General features: G+C 38.7%; 2 protein-coding genes across 3 annotated transcripts in view; one reads left to right on the top strand and one right to left on the bottom strand.

Annotated features, from left to right (window-relative positions):
* Positions 1-5,992, top strand: part of LOC110988900 (glycogen synthase kinase-3 beta-like) — a 41,953-nt gene extending 35,961 nt beyond the window's left edge. For both annotated transcript variants that reach the window (XM_087142919.1, XM_087142920.1), the window contains exons 8-10: positions 979-1,172; positions 2,243-2,429; positions 2,880-5,992. In XM_087142919.1, the coding sequence (XP_086999045.1) occupies positions 979-1,172; positions 2,243-2,429; positions 2,880-3,031 (533 nt within the window). In that variant the 3' untranslated portion in view covers positions 3,032-5,992. The remainder of the gene's footprint in view (positions 1-978; positions 1,173-2,242; positions 2,430-2,879) is intronic.
* A 3,358-nt stretch (positions 5,993-9,350) lies between these two features.
* On the bottom strand, positions 9,351-17,278 carry mrpl37 (mitochondrial ribosomal protein L37). The gene is made up of 8 exons (XM_022252846.2): positions 17,106-17,278; positions 16,032-16,299; positions 14,560-14,692; positions 14,230-14,360; positions 13,340-13,455; positions 12,675-12,863; positions 11,990-12,135; positions 9,351-11,080 (listed from the first exon to the last, which is right to left on the bottom strand). Exons 2-8 carry the CDS (start codon positions 16,274-16,276, stop codon positions 10,748-10,750), a joined length of 1,293 nt encoding a protein of 430 aa, XP_022108538.1. The 5' UTR covers positions 16,277-16,299; positions 17,106-17,278; the 3' UTR covers positions 9,351-10,747.
* Between the last annotated feature and the right edge of the window lie 1,464 nt (positions 17,279-18,742).

Below are 18,742 nucleotides of genomic sequence, written 5' to 3'. Positions count from 1 at the left end.
ACAATGCCAAAAGAATGTTTTTGTCACAGGTCATTTGAATAGCTTGTGAATTGGCTTAAAGGCTTTTTCACACGAGTGCTGATAACAGAGGTCCTATGCTATGAAATCACATCGATGTTACAATCGCAGTGATATCGTGTCTATCGCGTCGTGTGAAGGTCAACCTCTGTCAAAAAATTGCATGGATATAGCACAGGTCCCGAGCGATCGTTGTGGTGATTGAGACCTTCGCCAAAATTTGCATCAATGCGAAATCTGTGTAAAGATCACCGCGATCGGCCGTCTGAATGCAGAGTGTGCCGTCGTCATAAGAGTCCTTTGAGTTCAATCTCATTGCGCATACGCACCCATTGGTTGACATCTTCAAAAAGAGCAGTTGGCTACTCCAAATTGTGATGTCGAAAAATGGAAGGTCTTCATGTCTTTCTTGCGATCAGGCTGCTAAGTCTAGCATGTAAGCTAGCAGAACGGAACAGAGTACAGACATGCACCATACTACATAAACTATTGAATTCTGCAAAGAATGCATTACCTGCAAACGCATAGCGGGCAAATCGTAGGTACCGTATGATTCTAACATTCAAAACATAGCAAAGTACCATCGATGCAATTTAACCTTTGACTGCAATTGCAAATCATGGTGAAACGAGGAACGTCAGGTGCACGATTGACATTGCACCATGTGAAAGCCCGTGAAGAAATCTCACACGTTGTAAGACACAGACACTGTGACGCTGACTGTCACAGATGTGCGGTTTCGGCACTCGTATGAAAAGGCCTTAAGACTCAACGACTTGTGATCGACTTGTGATGGACTTACAGGGACTTTTGACTGACTTTAGTACGACACTGATGTTCAAAGTTGATTGGTTCAGTAAGGATTTTTTTGGCTTGAACTTGCTTTTTACTTATCAGTTCAACATACTTTATAAAGTCAGAAACATTATAAATGAACTGTTCTTATTTGATTGATTCCAGATGTATGGTCAGCTGGTTGTGTCCTTGCAGAGTTGCTTCTGGGTCAACCAATATTCCCTGGGGATAGCGGAGTAGATCAACTGGTCGAAATCATCAAGGTTCTAGGCACTCCATCACGTGACCAAATCCATGAAATGAACCCTAACTACACTGAGTTCAAATTCCCACAGATTAAACCTCACCCATGGAACAAGGTAGGCAGAAACCTGATGGATTGTAGAAGCCACGCCCTGTAACATGTATAACATAGACATAATATTACTTCTCAGCATTTTGAAGGCACTCACTGTCAAAAAGTATCTGTCATTCAGAGGCAAAGAAATATTATCACTGTGCCTGCTCATCAGGTTCAGACTTCTGAACATTCCTGAAACCATCTCAGCACCCTGGAGGACATTCTAGTATGCAACAATGGGAGTCTTTGAGACGCTGGCGGTGGCAGGCAAATTTTGACGGTATTGAGCGTGCTCAGAAACTAAGCATACATGCTCAGAACAACATGCGCATGCTCAGAACAACATGCGCATGCTCAGAACAACATGCACATGCTCAGAACAACATGCGCATGCTCAGAACAACATGTGCATGCTCAGAACAACACGCGCATGCTCAGAACAACATGCGCATGCTCAGAACAACATGTGCATGCTCAGAACTGGTAAAGAGGACCAATATGTTTGCCATTACTGAACATCTCAAAGTCTCCTTTTACAGTTGCAAATGTTAAAACACAATCATCATATCTGCCTTTAGAGGTACCCCTGTACTGCTGCGGGGAAAGAAGCATTTGAGAGTAAAATGTCTTGCCCAAGGTCACAACATATCACCATATGTAAGGACCCTTCCAACCTTATGATGGGAAGCTACAAACCCTAACTACTAGGCCACGAGGATAAAATGCCTTGTTTAGGAACACTGGCTCTGTAAGCTCACTTTGACTTATACATGTAGTTTGAACATATTTTTATCTTCCATAAATCCTGTTGGTATTCCAGGATAAGACTTTGACACAGTTGATCACCATAGCAAGTGTTCCTATAATCTACATGTGATTCTTGTTTTACATTTCTGATCTATAGGTATTCCAGGATAAGACTTTGACACAGTTGATCACCATAGCAAGTGTTACTATAATCTACATGTAATTCTTGTTTTACATTTCTGATCTATAGGTATTCCAGGCTAGGTCTGCTCCTTACAACATTGATATCTGTAGCAAGTTTTAACATAACTTCCATGTAACCCTGGTTTACATTTGTGATAGGTATTCCGGCCTAGGACTCCGTCTGATGCCATTGATCTCTGTAGCAAGCTACTGGAGTACACTCCTTCCTCTAGGATATCACCTCTTGATGCCTGCGCCCACAAATTCTTTGATGAGCTTCGAGACCCAGGTACAAGGTTACCAAACACACGGCCTCTTCCACCGTTATTCAACTTCACTGCACAGGGTGAGTTTAACCTTTAGAACTTTTTTCATTGAATAACCACAGTCTCTGCACTTCAGTGGCTAGTCGAGCTGAAGTTAACCGCAGTTATTCCCTGAACTTGTCGTCTGAAGCAGACACATCATTGCTAAGGATGGAAATTTTCTTGTATGCATTTTATTGAGTCTACAGTATGATGTAAGAACCATCCAAAATAGTGTATGTGACCCAGCTAAAGAACCATCAGTATCTGTGAAAGAATTTGTACAAGGGACCAGTGCGTCACTTAATCCACGTTTATGAATCAGCCAAATCTGAAGGAACAGATGCACGCTGTTGCAGTACTATAGGTTGTAAACTCTTATCACTTATATGTAAAGTACATGTAATGGCTGTCTAATGTGCTCCTTCCTGGAAGAAAACTTGTGCATTTTTTTGGTTAAACCTTTTGTGTCTTCATTCTTGTGTCTGCAGAACTAGCAATTAAACCGTCACTCAATGACATTCTTGTCCCTCCTCATGCGCGGAGAGATCCAGTCAGCTCATCTCAGGGAACCAGTGAAAGTACAGCCACTACCAGCGTGGCAGGGTTGCCCATCAGTGGGGCGATAGGAGGAGGGAACTAACAAACCCTGCCCCCTCAATGACCTCTCCCAACACTAATAAGGTATACTTGTAGCACAACATGGGGGTTAAGATGTTCTGTTGGTCTGTTTACTGTCTGATGTTGAAGGAATACACTTTGCAAACCACTCACTGCTGGGACTCATCAGTCTAGCTTGTAGCAAGCACAGGTAAAAATGGAATTGGTAGAATTCCAAGTTACCATAGGAAGTGTAATTGCTGTGCTGCAGTATTTACCGGATAAACCTGCAGCGGCAACAAGTGTTTGCTGAATTAGCTCTTGCTATGGCTGCTAAGTTGTGGAAAAAACTGCAGGTGTGTTAAGTCTAGCATTACTTGCCCAGATGTTTACTAATGAAATAAATACTAATTTATTCAATGTGTTTCAACATCAGAGAGTCTACAGCTGATGAGATCGGTACTCCCTTAAATTGAAGTATTTCAGTATACATGTATGTACAGACAGTTAAGGCAAGAACTCTGTGTAAAATATTTCTTGTTAAATATGATGGCTTGATTTAATGAAGGGGCTACAAGGAAGGGTTGAGAGCTGATTCAAGAAACACAACTATAGGAGGTCTACTTCTGTTGTGAGATTTCATACGTGTATCTCGTTTTGAGAGATGTGACATCCAGTGGGAATGATACATTTATGAATTCAGGAAAAAAACAGTTTCAGAATGGAGTTGCTCTTAAAAGAAAAAAATGATGAAAACTCAATTGAATCATCTAGCAGTCTTGGTTAGTAGCTGGTTTTTAGGTGTTGGTAACGCTTGCTTTTAGCCGTTGTACCATATCATGTTCACCAGCTACACTGTACATGTATAAGTAGTTCCTTGAAAAAAAAAATTTGATGATGAAAGATTATGGCATTTTGGACATCCACTATCACCCGTAATAGGTGCTCATTTACTGAAAAACAACCATCATCTGCATCTACAGTGATTTTGCATTGGTTGTTCACAGAAAAGTTTCTATCATGACCGTGTTGCAACTCTTTTTGAGTTCTACTGGATGTTGCAGATCTGGTAGGAAATCTTTCGTTTCACATTGGATTTCACATTGGATGTCTGATTCTGCAACCTTTCCCTGGTCATTATTCCAACTGGTATTCCCTTTGACCCTTCTGTCCATTTCTCTTATGGGGAAATGTGTAAATATAGTTTTGAGTATTGTAATACATGTATTTACTTTTTCATGGCTGTGGACTGATTGACTATAATTTGAATATTCCTTTTGGTCACATCTACTTAGGTCATAATTATGTACCTTCAGAGCTACAGCTACATGTACATGTACCGTAGGTCTGTTGTGCGTATGTCTGCACACATTTCCAATTCCAAGAGCTTGACAACAGATTCGGATGAAGCCTCAGACGAGTTTACATTGTGATTCCACTCTCACTTCCCATATTGTTTGCTTCAGATGTGCCAATTTTAAACTTCATTGAAGTATTGGTTTTAATTGGAAAAGTATGCATAACTGAGCAGATATTTATCAAATGAGTACCGGGTAATTTAAAGTCAATTCAGAGGGCTTCATTACCTTTTGTGAAGCACCTTGCTGTCATAGATGTATTGAATTGTTCACAGCTTGCACTGCTTGAATACTGTGGTTTTATGATCAACTTCTCTTGTACCTGTAAACTTTGCACTCAATCATTTCATTTTACAATAATCCCAGGTGTATACGTGAAATTGGATGGTTCTTTTGGTCGTACTCTAGGTTTGTGGTTTGTACTCTAGGTTTGTGGGTTGTCTGTCCTTTAGAATCGAGTTAGTTCTGAGTACGGTACCATACGTTTAATTTCTGTGTATGATTTTCCAGGGTCAGTAGTGATCTTGAGTTTGACCTCATTACAGTGCATAGAGTCAGTGTTGATCTTACGTTTGATATCGCTGCATTGACCAGGGTCAGTGTTGATCTCGAGTTTGACCTCATTACATTGCATAGCGTCAATGTTGATCTTAAGTTTGATCTTACTGCATTGACCAGGGTCGTTGTTGATCTTGTTTATACAAAGTAAATGGGAGAGAGCTGGGTTTTCTGTATCAAAGTATTCCCTTTCTGGAACTATGTTATTTTATTCAGTGATCAATTTTAAATAGGGTTGGCGTACAAAAATGTGAAGAAATGTCACCAAGATCTTGTTTTTTCACACACAAAATCTAAAATAGATTTTGCAAGTCATGTTTTTATCGTGTAAGATTTATGGTTGAAGGAAAAATTGTGGAAAAATTTGACTAATTTTTAAATGTCCTGACTGAAACAAGTACCTGTCATTTTTTTTATTGAGAACTACATGTATGAATTTGTGTCCGAGGTCCTCTGACAAGTTGGCAAACTTGTTTTAATTGCATAAAAATTATTTGCTTGTTTATATCAATATTCATGTACCTATAATGACATCACGGTGTTTTGTCAACCATTTCTGTAACCATGATATCCATGTCATAAGTATAAAGGCAAGAGTTTTATACTGTGTGTACAATTGAATGTCTAAATGTTGAAATACCCCATCTCATTGTCGGTCACACTGGAAATTTGAGACACTTGTTTGAATACGACTAATTAATAGAGCATACCACAACATCACTAGCTCACCATTTCATGATTTGTATATTTGTACAGTCAAGGGGATCTTTTTTAGTTTCTTTTATTCTTTAGAAAATTGTAAATTATTGTGTTAATTTCTTTTTTAAGAATAATAACTCAAGTGATTAGCCTCACTTTTGGATGTGGTTTTCACTCGTCCAAGTTTGTCCTCTTGTCTGGTCACTGTTTTGTTTAACTCACTTTATGAATCAATATAATTTCCTAGTGACACTCCCCACCTTATTTAGAATGGATATACACTTGATGGTCCTGAGCAACAAGGTTGCTGTGGTGATTTAGGATATCCATACAAATTAGTTGCCACAAAACGTAAATACAAATAAAACAAACCTACAGTGTAAAGAGAAGCCAACTTGATTGTGGTCACTTATTAGTGTCTGCCCATCTAAAAATTTTTCAAATGTCTCCATCTATTTTCTTTATAATAACACTAAATGTAGCATTGGCAGTTTTATTCATTTCGGAGAGAGAAATGCATGAAAAATACTCATGGGGCCATCAACTTACCCTAACTAATCAGTGTTTGCAACTTGACATTTACCCTGCACAGTGTCCCTGGTTTGGTCAGACTAATTGCAAGGTTTTCCTTCCCTAACCATTTGTGCACTTCTCTCCTTATCCTTGCCACACCTCCATCTCAAGCTTTCTCATATCTAAGCCTGCTTAGTATTACAGTTCACAAAATCATTTCAACAGTGTGTTTGCATTCTTGACAGACAAATATTCACACTTGAGATCTCACGTTTTTGAGCTGAGTTAGGGTTAAGAACCATTGAACTTACAACTTTGTTATAGCAGGAATCGTGCATTATCAGGAAATGAAAACACAGACAAACAAAGGATGGGGACCCAAAGATTTCCTTGATATAAGCAGAATGTTGTACTGCTCTTAATGAAGTTTGACTGTACAGGGTTCTTGAAATGTTGATATATTGCCTCAAATCTGTGTTTCCCTGGTGGCTCTTGGAAAGTTGGTTTCAGTCTACAAGTTGTACAAAATGTTTCTCGTTAAAAAAAATTGATGAGACTTGAATCAGGTTTCTTTTTCTTTTTTATTGTAATTTTTTTCTGTTAAATGCAGACCCCTGTTATTTGTACATGTAAATCATGGAAAATGCACCAGTTAAACTTCTGGTCATTTTATTATCATTTATTTTTACTAGTGGTACTACATGTATATGTATATTTGCTACCTTTGGCAAAATTGTCTTCCACATGTAATTGTAAAATGCCCCTTTGGTTCCACTGTGTGTTCACACCCAGACGAGAAACATTAATTTTAAAGCAAGAAAGACTGCAGTCGATACACTTTATGATGTTCCTGACCTTGTACAGGGATTCTCCCGATGACTTATTTACCTCCATGAGTCTCACTGGGCAGGGATTTGCAGAGCATTCACATTTCTTATCAGTGTAAGTCACAAGTCATACCAAGTCTGGGTAGATACAAAAGGGGGCTCTGTTTATTTAATTCTCAAGCTTTAATGGAAGTTTGCTTACATCCGGACTTCTCTGTCATTGCTGAAGCTATAGTGTTCTTTTATTATGGTGTAACTGACTGGTAATGTTTTCATTTTGGAGATTTTATTTACCCATAAAGAAAACCTTTTTTAAAAGACTGATTTGTTGTGTATAAATCAACTGCATAATACTTTCTACTGTGAAGCCAGTTGATTCTATACAATTGCATACACTGCATGGTAAGCTATACAGTTATCTGCTACATGAATGCGTTTGTTTCCACATTTTCAGGGGGAAATCAGCTTCCTCGGTCCAGGCAACTATTACATATTTATTATATGTTCACATAATACTAGTAACTGGGGCCCTCAATGATATCACAAGCATTTTGAATAATACTTTGCTTCTTATGGGATAGAATGATGGACTTCTTTCAATTTGGTGGTCTTATTTTGTCATAAAAAGAGGATTGACAATTGTTTTGACACTTTTGGGGCTTAGTAACTCAACTCGGAAAGTCAAAACTTAAAGTTTTAGCACTGTTGATTGTTCTTGGTGACAGGTGATCTTTTTTAATATTAATATAAAGATTAAGTGGAATGTGTGATGTAAAATAATTTCATGATCATAAAAATTGAATTACTGTGAATAGCTTTGTGATAAAGTAATACAGGTATATCAGCGAGGCATTTCTAGGGAAAATCAAAGAAATTTGAAATTTTTCCTGTTTTCTAGGGGAAATTTCCAGTTTCCCATTTAAAGCACTGAAGATGCCTATATGTACAGTCATATGGATATAAATTGATGTACATGTATTTATACAGTAAAGGGTAAGTAAAAAAACAGGTGACTGTGTGCAACCAGTAGACTGGCCGAAGTCTGTTGAACATTTCAGTAGCTGATAGCATTCTGACCTGTTTAGTTGAAATCCAGAAATGTATTAAAACACCGAGTTGAAGATAGAGAGGAAAAACAGTGTAATTCCACCCCATTTTCTTAGCAAAAGTTGACTGAACTGATTTGTTGAGAGCTGTAAGGATCTCTATCAGTGGATGTTTTATGTTCCTAATTTCACGTTAATGATGTACATACTGCAGTGTGCATGTTCGTACACCAGTCAATACCTCCGAATCTTAAGAATGTCCAATAAATAAATATCAACAAAAGTAAGAACAATCTCATGGAAGAAAATGTTGGAGTCCCTGATTGAAGTGTACTCTATGTGATGCTAAGCTGGCATACAGGTAGAAACAATGTTTAGTTGACCTGGTGATCTTTTCCTCTACTTACATGTACGATACAAAAAGTCAGGCTTCTGAAGCATATTCATTAAACTGGTGTCTGTAATGTCATGAACCACCTTATAGTTATTTATTACAATACCAATACGGCCACTCTAAAACTGATTTGATTTCTCATTCTGTTGGAATTCATCTATGCTCGTTTCTACAAGGTATTTCTACTGCATCAGTCACAAGTACAATGTAACATTGAGTCAAATTTTTTTTTTAATTATGGGTGCAGGAAGTGTTGGTAATTTTGCAATCAAAGTGTAACAATGCGCATAAAATAATTTAGCTGTTTTCTTATTGATTTATGTCCTGTAGAGGTGTTGGTGTTGGCAGAGGGCACTTTTTTAAACACTGATAAAATGTATTAAATTGTAAGTGTGATATTGAAATGGTCCCTGGTCCAGTGTTGTAGTCAAGACCACAAAAGACCAACACAAGACCTCTAGTCGGCACTCAAGCCATTCAAATGAACTGCAACGAAAGCAATCCTTTGCCATTGTTCACCCAGTTACATGTACCTGCGACTTTTCTTGTGCATGGTCTTGTGATGGTCTCGGCTTCAATACTGCTTTGGTCTAAAGCTCCCTGTTGCCATAAGTTAAACCATATCCCATGAAGGGAATTGTAATAATTGTACAGATCAGTAAGTGTTGTGGACAATGAAAAAGATGTGAATTCTGATTAAAGTGTTGCACTTTGAATATGATGACTGATTTAATTGATACATGTATATGCCCATAGAGGTAGCGCCAACACCACACTACTTGTACAGTTTGTTATTAAGACATTAAAAAGGCTCACCCTTTATTGCTTTACTCTGTCCCCAGAAACTGTAATGGAATATTCCACAATCTATTCTTATACATGGAGGTTCCATTATACTTCTGATTACTCAGTGGATGTAGAAGAGTGGTGAAGGGTGAAGACGTGTTTTGAAAAGAAACAAAAGCAGTTGTGTCATTGTCCTGAATTTATTGGAAGTGGCATGAACTCATCATAACTTCTACTGTGTGCATTTTGTTATACAGAATGATGTGCACATCTTAGAAAAAAGTGTCATGTAACTGAAGTGGTTGAAATCATGAGCCACAGAGTTAACCTATAATACCAAAATATGGTGGATGAACTGTGTTGTTCTTCAAAGTAGATACACATTATTGTCAGTCTGTATTTAATTGGAAATTACTGCTTGTCATGTAACTTCTACGGATCGGCAGCGAACTGATGACTAAACAAAGTTACGAAATCAATCCTCCTACCAGATACCTGCATTAAGTTACATATCTAAAACATATCCAAAGTTTCTGTGAATTTTTGTGAAATTTCAACTGCGCCCTGTTTCCAATTACAACAAGGATATTATGTACATGTAAATTTAATAAAAAAAAGAAAACAGCAAAAGAAAGCTGAATGTATATCCACTGCATGCCTGTTTTCAGTCATTGAAAATGGTTCAATAGTGGACTAGGAATGGTTGTACTACAGTAAACTCTGGCTAAGTCGGCACTCTAAGGACTCAAGAAATTATGACAACTTACGCGAATGCCGACTTGTGCTGTAAGTTGTCATTTTGCTGACTTACACATACACATGTATTGCCTATGTACATAATGATTCCTTACACTAATTCAATGGCTTCGATTTACCCTGGTTTATTTCTACCTCCATGGTCGATCCCAGCAAAGTCGTTCTCGATTGTCATCCTCACAGGCTGCAAATTTGACAATTGATCATGTGCCCCTCAGGACGAAGCTAGGATGGCAAGCCACTTGCATATCACATCACGACTAAACAGTGCAGTACATACATGTACGTGATACAATTACGGTACAGAAAACATACACTCCTCCGCACACGCATTGGTTAAGTTCGTTCAGCACTAGTTCGTTTGTTCATGCGTGTAGCACTAGAGGGGTTACTGGTATTGATGTACTCATGCTAGCCAATTATCAACCACGGCCTGTGCTGCTAATAAACAGACATCAGTCAAGCAGTGTGGGCCTTGTCATGTGACACTTCTTGGCAACTTCAGTGAAGGAAACTGATATCGAAGCACCTTTTTTTTTAATGCCGACTTACACAAAGGAATTTTTGTGGTTTTGTGGAAAGGGACTGAGAGAAACATGCCGACTTATACGAAATGAAGACTTAGAAATGTTGACTTAGAAATGAAATTTTCAATGCAAATACATTACAGACGATTAGGACTTTTATCAAAAGGCTGACTTAGATGATATGAGTTACGTAATGACAACTTAGTTTACTGTATATGTAGATCCATTGACAACAAATAGGTAAGAACATATTCCAAAGCAAATGCTGAAGAAATTGATATTGATTATTTGGGTGCTACTTTACTGCTCCATTAAGATTGCATCCAAGAAATTTCTTGAAGACATTCACATCTAACTCCCTGCAACCTAGTTCCGGGTCTCGGCGAAGTAAAGGACGATAGTAACCTCTCTGTGTCTTGCGACTTCCCTTTGTACGTCTTATCTTTATATGTGGAGGGTACATGTCTTGATAGAGAGCGTTGTTGGCATCTAACCACACCATGTTCTTGATGCCATCACTGGATTCTAATTGCAACGTGTTGAGCTGGACATGAATATAGGAATAGAGGACTCCATTGGTGACAACACACTGGGTGACAAATGGAGTGGGGAGATCCATCTCTTCAATCTAGGCATGAAAGGCAAAATAGACAGCATCAATGAACTTCTTGCCGGTATATAACCCTTGAGGACCCCTCCACTTGAAGTTGGAACAAGAAGGTGTGTTTTAAAATGAAATTGGCAGTCCTTTGGTATGAACTCATATAGGTCTACAAGTTTTTGCACGTTTGATGTGGAGTACGCTGAGTGCATGCAACAAATTTATTTTGGAATGTATGGTCTTCGTGTGCATGCCAAACGTGTGCAACAAACCGGTTGGAAAACTTGGTACCAGTCTTTCTTTTGCCGGTGAGGGTGCACTTCAACTCAGAGCTGAAAGTTTCTCTTAATGCATGTATGATGAATTTTTTTTCTCATGACAAATTGAATGCCAATCGTTGATATTTTATGAAGACGGCTGCCACTGAACTATAAATCTGGATATTTCATGAAAACTGATGATAAACTTCCTGCACATTGACAAGTTTACCAGGCTTTGCCATAACGAGCAACTTAAGTAAGATTTGAAGCTTAGCATGGTGGAAGTTACTTGAGCTGCGGGTTTGCAGGTACACCATGGAAACAATATCTTTAGACGATGTGTGGTTCTAAGAACAGTTCACACTCATCGGTTCTTCTCAGAATCACACATTTTCTAAAGAGATAGTTTCCATGATGAACCCGCAAATCCACAGCTCTTAGAGGAACTTATTTGTAATTATTACACATGTAGTTTTGAAGTGTATACATTGTATATACATCGTATATACATTGTAATGCTGTGGCAGATTGTACTACACTATACAAATGTTTATTGTAGAATGACATTATTTAGCACAATGAAGCGGGAACTCAATAGGCTGGCACAAAATAAATGTATTGATCCCATAGCAGAAGTGAAACCAATGAAGCAAACAGTCAGGGACTGTTCACTTACCCCATGATGTAACCTGGCTCTACTCAGCGCATTGGCAAAGGCAAACATGATTCCTCTTGCATTGATCTTTTCTGATTGTAGCACATTATAGTTTCCATACAGGAACAAGGTGTGTGCATGTGGGAATGCATAACCATCATGGAACCCTGCAAGGTACAGCAGAAATAATTGTATTCATGCTTGTTAACAGGGAACGTCATGCTGCAGAATTTTGAAATGAACAACACTTTTTACTAACATTAACAACAAACCAGTGCTGTTTTGTGTTTATAAGATTTTTGTAGCTTAGAGAATGATTTGTTGACTGCTGTCTGGCAGAAAAGCCCAGAGCAAATCAGAAAGCCATTACAATACGAGTTGTGTTAACAAGAAAAGCATGAATACTGCTGCATTGTGTAGTATACTTGTACTGTCTTTGCCAACTAAATGAACAAATACTATTTGCGGCTTAGTAAAAATGGTGATAGGCAGTGGATAGGAGAGGCTTTCAGAGAGATTGGGGAAGTTTTCAAGCGTAGTTGACTTTCAACGATGTTCCATTTCTGTGAATCATCTTCAGTTATTTATTTCTTTTACACTGATTGACCTCAGAAATAGTTTCAAGTCAATTTTTCTAACCCTAGTTATTTACTTCTCTCTGACTCTACTAAGCTTTTTGTTGTTTCAAGATTCCAAACATTGATACCTGGGAAGTTGTAGTTTTCCTTATACACATAGTAAGTCCTAAGATCAATTGTTGGAGCCAAGGGGAAGAATGTTTCCAATGTATGAGCCTTGGTTCCTTGGATCTCATCTAACCCGGCTAATGGTAGGAGAGGGTCTTTGCATGTCAGCAACATTCCTGGTCGACCTCTCACTTGAAGGATGTTATTTTCTAAAATCGAAAAGATATAAGTTTATTTCAGTTCTGAGTTCCATACATTTCATTAGCTACCCTAGGGCTGACATACATGTATTAGATCCATTCTACAAAACAATCTTTTTCTTGGGGGGGGGGCTCTTCCCAACATTTATTGTTTTTCTAAGCACTGAATACATGTACCCCCTTATGTACTCGGTTATGTTCAAAGGCTGTTAAAGTATTCACGAGCTAACTTGGGTGGGACTCAAACCAACTAGTAATGACCTTCTACTTACTAGTGGAAACATCTAACCACTGAAAAGCAGAGACTGCCGGGGGTCAACTGGCCAGTTCAAGTCTAATAAGCAGAGGGTATTGGGCCAACTCTGGTGGTCTTGAGATGAAAAATGGATATGAAGAGCCTCAATAGGGGCATTTGGCTTGGAGCGCACTATTTTGAATCAACCGTATTGATTAATCGCACAACATACTACAAATTTGTTTGTTACCTCTTGTCCAGCTGGCACCAACGTAATAATTCATGGCTTGGGCTCTGCTGAGAAGCGTAGGATACTGTGTGCCAAGTAAACTACAAAGTCGTATCAGTGCCATGGTCTGTGTAAAACTGAAACAAAAGATTTGGAAAACATATAGAAATTAAGGAAGGTATCCAAGATTATCACTTCTCTGCTTGAAATTCAACATAAATTCTTTTATCAATTAATATATGCCATAAACTTGCTACTTTGCATATCTTCAGGGTCATTTTAAGCTCATTCACTTACGTGTACATATGGGTCATTCTATAAATTCGGGGTCCAAAAATGTGACATTTTTGTGTCCCTGTTACACCTGACCTGTAAAATTGTAATCTGAAATCTCACTGAAATTCTGTGGCCCCATGCATGAACCTGGTATGCCACATTTTCAAACTTTCTGAATTAGACGCATGAATGTGTAGAGTAATATATCTTTATTTGCTAAAAATCTCAACAGCTAGGGTGGCCTATTTTTAGAAATATAGAGGGCAGTATTATTCTCACCAAACAGAGAGTTCCAAGAAGCCAAACATTTAACTAGATTTTACCCAGTTTCATGTCTGTGTGGCATATCAGGTTCACACATGGGGCCACAAAATTGATTTCAAACTTTATTGGTATTTGGTTTGTAGGTAATTTTCTAAAAATCATCACTCTTGGAAATTAGAGAATGTGTTCTGAACTTACAAAATCACATCAGATGTGACAGGGACACAGCAAAATTGGACCCCTAAGTTACATGTATAGACTGACCCATACATTGAAATTATTTTTTTTTCCAATTCTTCAACTGGTACAATTCTCTAAATGACCTTGAAGCTTTTGTTGGGATGGTCATGATCTTGATATCATATACTAACCTGAATCTTTTCATGGGGATAATCCTATTGGTGGTATCATACTGTCTGCACTGTCTTACTGAATCTTCTAGTTTCTGTTCTATGTCATGGAACTCCACAGAGGCAGAAATGTCCTGAATCTGGTTTGGCATCTGTCACCAAACATAGACAGAATAAAAATGGTTAGATTTGGCATTCAAACTTTAAAAGCAGTTAGAATTTCTTAATTCTTTCTTGACCAAAAGCATATCTTTAGTTTCCCTGGACTCATGATTCATTATTCTTGGTCAGCTGTCGTCCTTCCAATGGAAATGACGTTCTGCTAGCATTTATTGAATACAACGTATGTACCTGTCCATTTCCCATGAGCTTGCTTTTTGTCAGCCAAAGCGCTTGCTTTACTCCTTCTTGTAAGTAGATATCGTGGGTGAATATGTAGGCAACTTGATCATGTTGATGAGGATTGTCAGGTCCTACTGATACTCTGCAGATAAAGATAAATCATGAACAATCTTGATGAAATGACTAAACCACCACACCGAGCTAGCTCGGCCTTTGGCCCACCTCATTTGAGTGTGACACACAAACAACGTGGGCCAAGTTTGATCAAGGTCCATAGTTAACCAGATGTGTTCAACTGATTCTGATCAAATGCACGCTACGTGTAGTCAACGATGGTTGGACAAGTGTAGTCAACTATTTGCGACCAGCTTATTGAGGCTGGTTGCATCATTGGTTGCCATAAATCGTTTTAATAGCACATTGCATAGAGGACTGTCAGTTATAAGAAATATGCCAGAAAAACAGACCATTGTCACTTTCATTCTTGCTTTCTCCTGTTCTCTCCTTCAGCCCAATGACCTGACAAGGATTTACTGGAGTTATTTGCACTTCAACTTCACTGTGCATGCGCTAGGCACAGTACGCAATGATCCAACCACTCCTTAACTAGTTGTCTTTAATCTAACTTACCCATGTATGGTATGGTGTGATTGTTGTTGGTTAGGAAACAAGAGATTGGTGAGTAAAACACTCTGTTTTTAAAAAATAAAATGGTTGGTCTAATGTCTAAGAACCACTGCTATAAAACTGTCAAGATATATACAGGTACATACACAGGTACTTCATGATGGTTCTCACAGCAAAATTTGACTGAAAAAGTGGAATGTGCCTAACCAGTACATTTACATGAATTAACAGGTACCTCAGATTGAGGCTGCATTAAAGAACAGATAGAGTAATGACTCCTTGGCCAAAAAGCACATGGAGATGCCTTTTGTTTCCAGAAGTACAATGTACAAGTAGCAATCTCAAATCATTCACAATGCATATGTGATGAGATTGGCAAATTGCCAAGGTGTTGCACCCTGTATGCGGTGAGCCGAGTGTGGTACAGTGATCACAGTTATATTGTGCATTTTTGTACCTTATACTTACAGAATGTGATCTTCTTTTCAACATATTCAATTTCGTTTCTTTATGCAATTGATGTGACCCATAAGTTTTAAATTTTCCTGAATTTGAGCCAAAACAGTTAGGCCTATGTCGTTAATGATCCCAGGTCATTCATGCTACAATAGTGCATTTCATGACCCTGGTATTGCTAATGTTCAATAAAATGATCCTAACAGCAGAACAAAATTTGTTGTACTATGACATTTCGTCTGCAGACTTTTTGTCAAATTTTATGCTCTGCCAACATGGTGAAGTTCATGTATAAAAAAACCCAATGATGAAGTACATGTATACTGTGACATTGAGTCATTTTCAAAATAATAACATGTTTAAGACAGTATTTATTTTGCACACACATGAAGCTTTACCTGTTTGAGTACTTGGGATGGGTAACAGGAATTTCAAACCGTGGGGGTTGCTCAACAGCAGGTTCCAAGTCAAACATCTCATCAATTACTCGATACAGTGGCTTTTTCTTTTGCTTGTTTTTCTCTATTGCACGCTTTAGAACTTCTGGTCGGTATCCTCGATGTATGAGGAGTTGTGAAGATAGGGGAGGGAGCCATCGTGTGAGGATGATGCCTGTTTGACATATTCTCTGGAATAACGTCATCGTCGACAGCTAAGCATGCGAAGCTAGAGACAAGCAAAAGAAACATGTCAAGTTTTTTAATATCTAGGCTAGCGAGTCTAATGTTTGGGTGATTTGGTCTTTCTTATCCGTCACCACACTAAATTCATAGAAAAGATCCACAAATATTTACCAAAATAATGGAGAAACCTTGTTCTTTTCAACGACATACATGTACATGAAGGGCCTAAATGTACATGTACTTTTCGAGGTGACTTGCATGCAATTTCAAGTCACAATTGTCTGTTGAATTTTTTTTAAATGGAAAAGTCTTGATCCCAGGTGCAGCCATTTTGATTTTTAAAGTGTGGAGCTGTTCTGTCTGGTTCTTTTGGTACCACATTTGTTGGACGCTTTCTTCAAAATGTATAAAAATTGCTCTTGAAACAAATGTGTGTGAAAATGGAAGTGTTGACACTGACAGAAAATGACCCCTGGCCTTAAAATTCATTTTGTCATAACTCTTTTACAGAAGAAGATTTTAGTATCATTTGTAGGCCTAATTGTCATTTAATCATGTTGATAAGCTTTTTAATAACACCCAATTTGTCTGTGAATTTATGAAAACTGCAAAGAGTTTTGACTTCATGTAGACGGACTCCCTACCTACAACACTGTACAGCATTATGATGTAGGCAATTAGGCCTACATAATTCAAAGTTTAGCCTGACATGCCTGAAGCTTGACTTCACCTGACAAAGGTGTACACAGTACAAACTGAGGATGCTAAATTTATTCATTCAAGAAGGACTTAAAGATTCTACAACGGAGGAATTCCTTCCTCCGTGGTCTTCTAATTAAACCTACTTACATCATGTCCATGTGAACACAGTGTACCGGGATCACATGGAAGCTGCCATTATGATAAACCTTCATTCAACAAAAGAGGGCGCTAAACTTATATTTGGAGGGGGCTTGGGGTGCATTTTGGACGTGCAAAACCAAAGGCAACGAGTTTGTTTAGTGAGAAAGACAAAGACTGGCAAAGACGTTAACAAGCCGAATGAACTATGTATTCCAATGATTTATGCGCCTCTTAAAAATGAAATATAAATAAAAACTATATAAAAGAAAATGATAAACCATAAAACAAATGTGAATTGTTATTTTTGCAAAGACACAAGAAATTCAAATGATTTGATAGATTCATACGATTGTCTGCGTTGTTTAAAATTCCGACCGTTTATGCAAATGCACCAACTGTAAAGAGTGCCACGATTGTCACAAATGCAACGACTGCGCCATATGTAATAACTGTGCCACTTGCGACGACTGCGGCTGGTGTATAAATTGCATGGCTTGTTTCAATTCATATGACTGTCAAAATTCAAGTGCCTTGGACAGTTACGAAGACTGTTACGAGTGCAGCAATTGTATAGAGTGTTTTGGTTGCACCGCTTGCAACTGCTGCGTAAATTGTAGCGAGTTAGAAGGAATGGATCACGTGGTGCTCGTAAACGGCAAGCATAAAAAGCTGCGGCACGCGCGAGAAAACGATTCACCGCCGATTCCTCGATTAAACTCGATTCTGATTTATACGAAATTGGATTGATAGGTAAGTGAATACGACGTTGACGTTGAAAGTTTAATTAAAGTAAAAAGCCCGCCCGAGTTAATAAACGCGGCTGAATAAAAATGAGAAAATTTCTGACAAAGCCGGGAAAATCATAACCATGTCAACCCAAGTATATATTATAACTCAGTACTACGAGCGGCTCAATGCCGACAACTACGATCCCAATATCATCTACCGTCCTTTTGACCCGAGTAAATTGAATATTTTAATACACGTGATTAAAGAAGGCACTCACGTGAGTCAATGCAGCTCGCCCTGTTACGGCATAAACCCGCTGTACTCGAGAAAAACGCCGGAAAATTTAGTAGGGCGACAAATTTGCTATTAAATACAACCAACTACTGCGGGCATACTCGATAACATAAATTTAGCCGTTTAGCTGTCTATCGAATCGCGAGCTAACACCGGATCTAACCCCCGTCTAATACCATAAACGCTTATAAAGCCAGTCTCGATATCAATGACCTAAATAAAATAGAATACTATAGCGCCGGCGCGGGTCCGGCCGGTGGGGGCGCCAGCTCGGACCCGCATGGAGTTGGCTGGCTGCCCGCGCTGTGTGCGAACGGCCGCCGGTTTTCCCGCCTCGCGCCTGCGCAGTCCCTGCCGCCAGGCGCCATGTTGGGAAAAGAGCTTGTCGGAAGAGGACATTGTGGTGCTGTCAGTATTGCGACAGAATAAAGCAGAGATTTTTGTGACCAGAACAGTGAGTTGCACCAGTGTGTCGTTCTTACAGCGTCGAACCCTGTGCAGCGGGACACGCTACAATACGTCGTTAAACAGCCTTACACGGCAAGCATCGAATGTACCTTAAAATAGATCCATATGCCTCTTTATTTGATCACCGAAAGCTACCCATTGACTTGTCAAAT

The sequence above is a fragment of the Acanthaster planci genome, linkage group LG10 (genome assembly GCF_054643075.1).
Source record: "Acanthaster planci isolate LZ-2023a linkage group LG10, COTS_SCS, whole genome shotgun sequence".
Taxonomy (NCBI): Eukaryota; Metazoa; Echinodermata; class Asteroidea; order Valvatida; family Acanthasteridae; genus Acanthaster; species Acanthaster planci.
This window is presented reverse-complemented; position numbering and strand designations above follow the sequence as displayed.

Excerpts from the sequence above, each read along its gene's own strand:
- mrpl37 (XM_022252846.2), bottom strand. The coding sequence starts at position 16,276 with ATGACGTTATTCCAGAGAATATGTCAAACAGGCATCATCCTCACACGA. Across the intron at positions 14,693-16,031 it reads CATCCCAAGTACTCAAACAG|AGTATCAGTAGGACCTGACA; the intron begins GTAAAGCTTCAT and ends CTTTATCTGCAG. Across the intron at positions 13,456-14,229 it reads ATCCCCATGAAAAGATTCAG|TTTTACACAGACCATGGCAC; the intron begins GTTAGTATATGA and ends CTTTTGTTTCAG.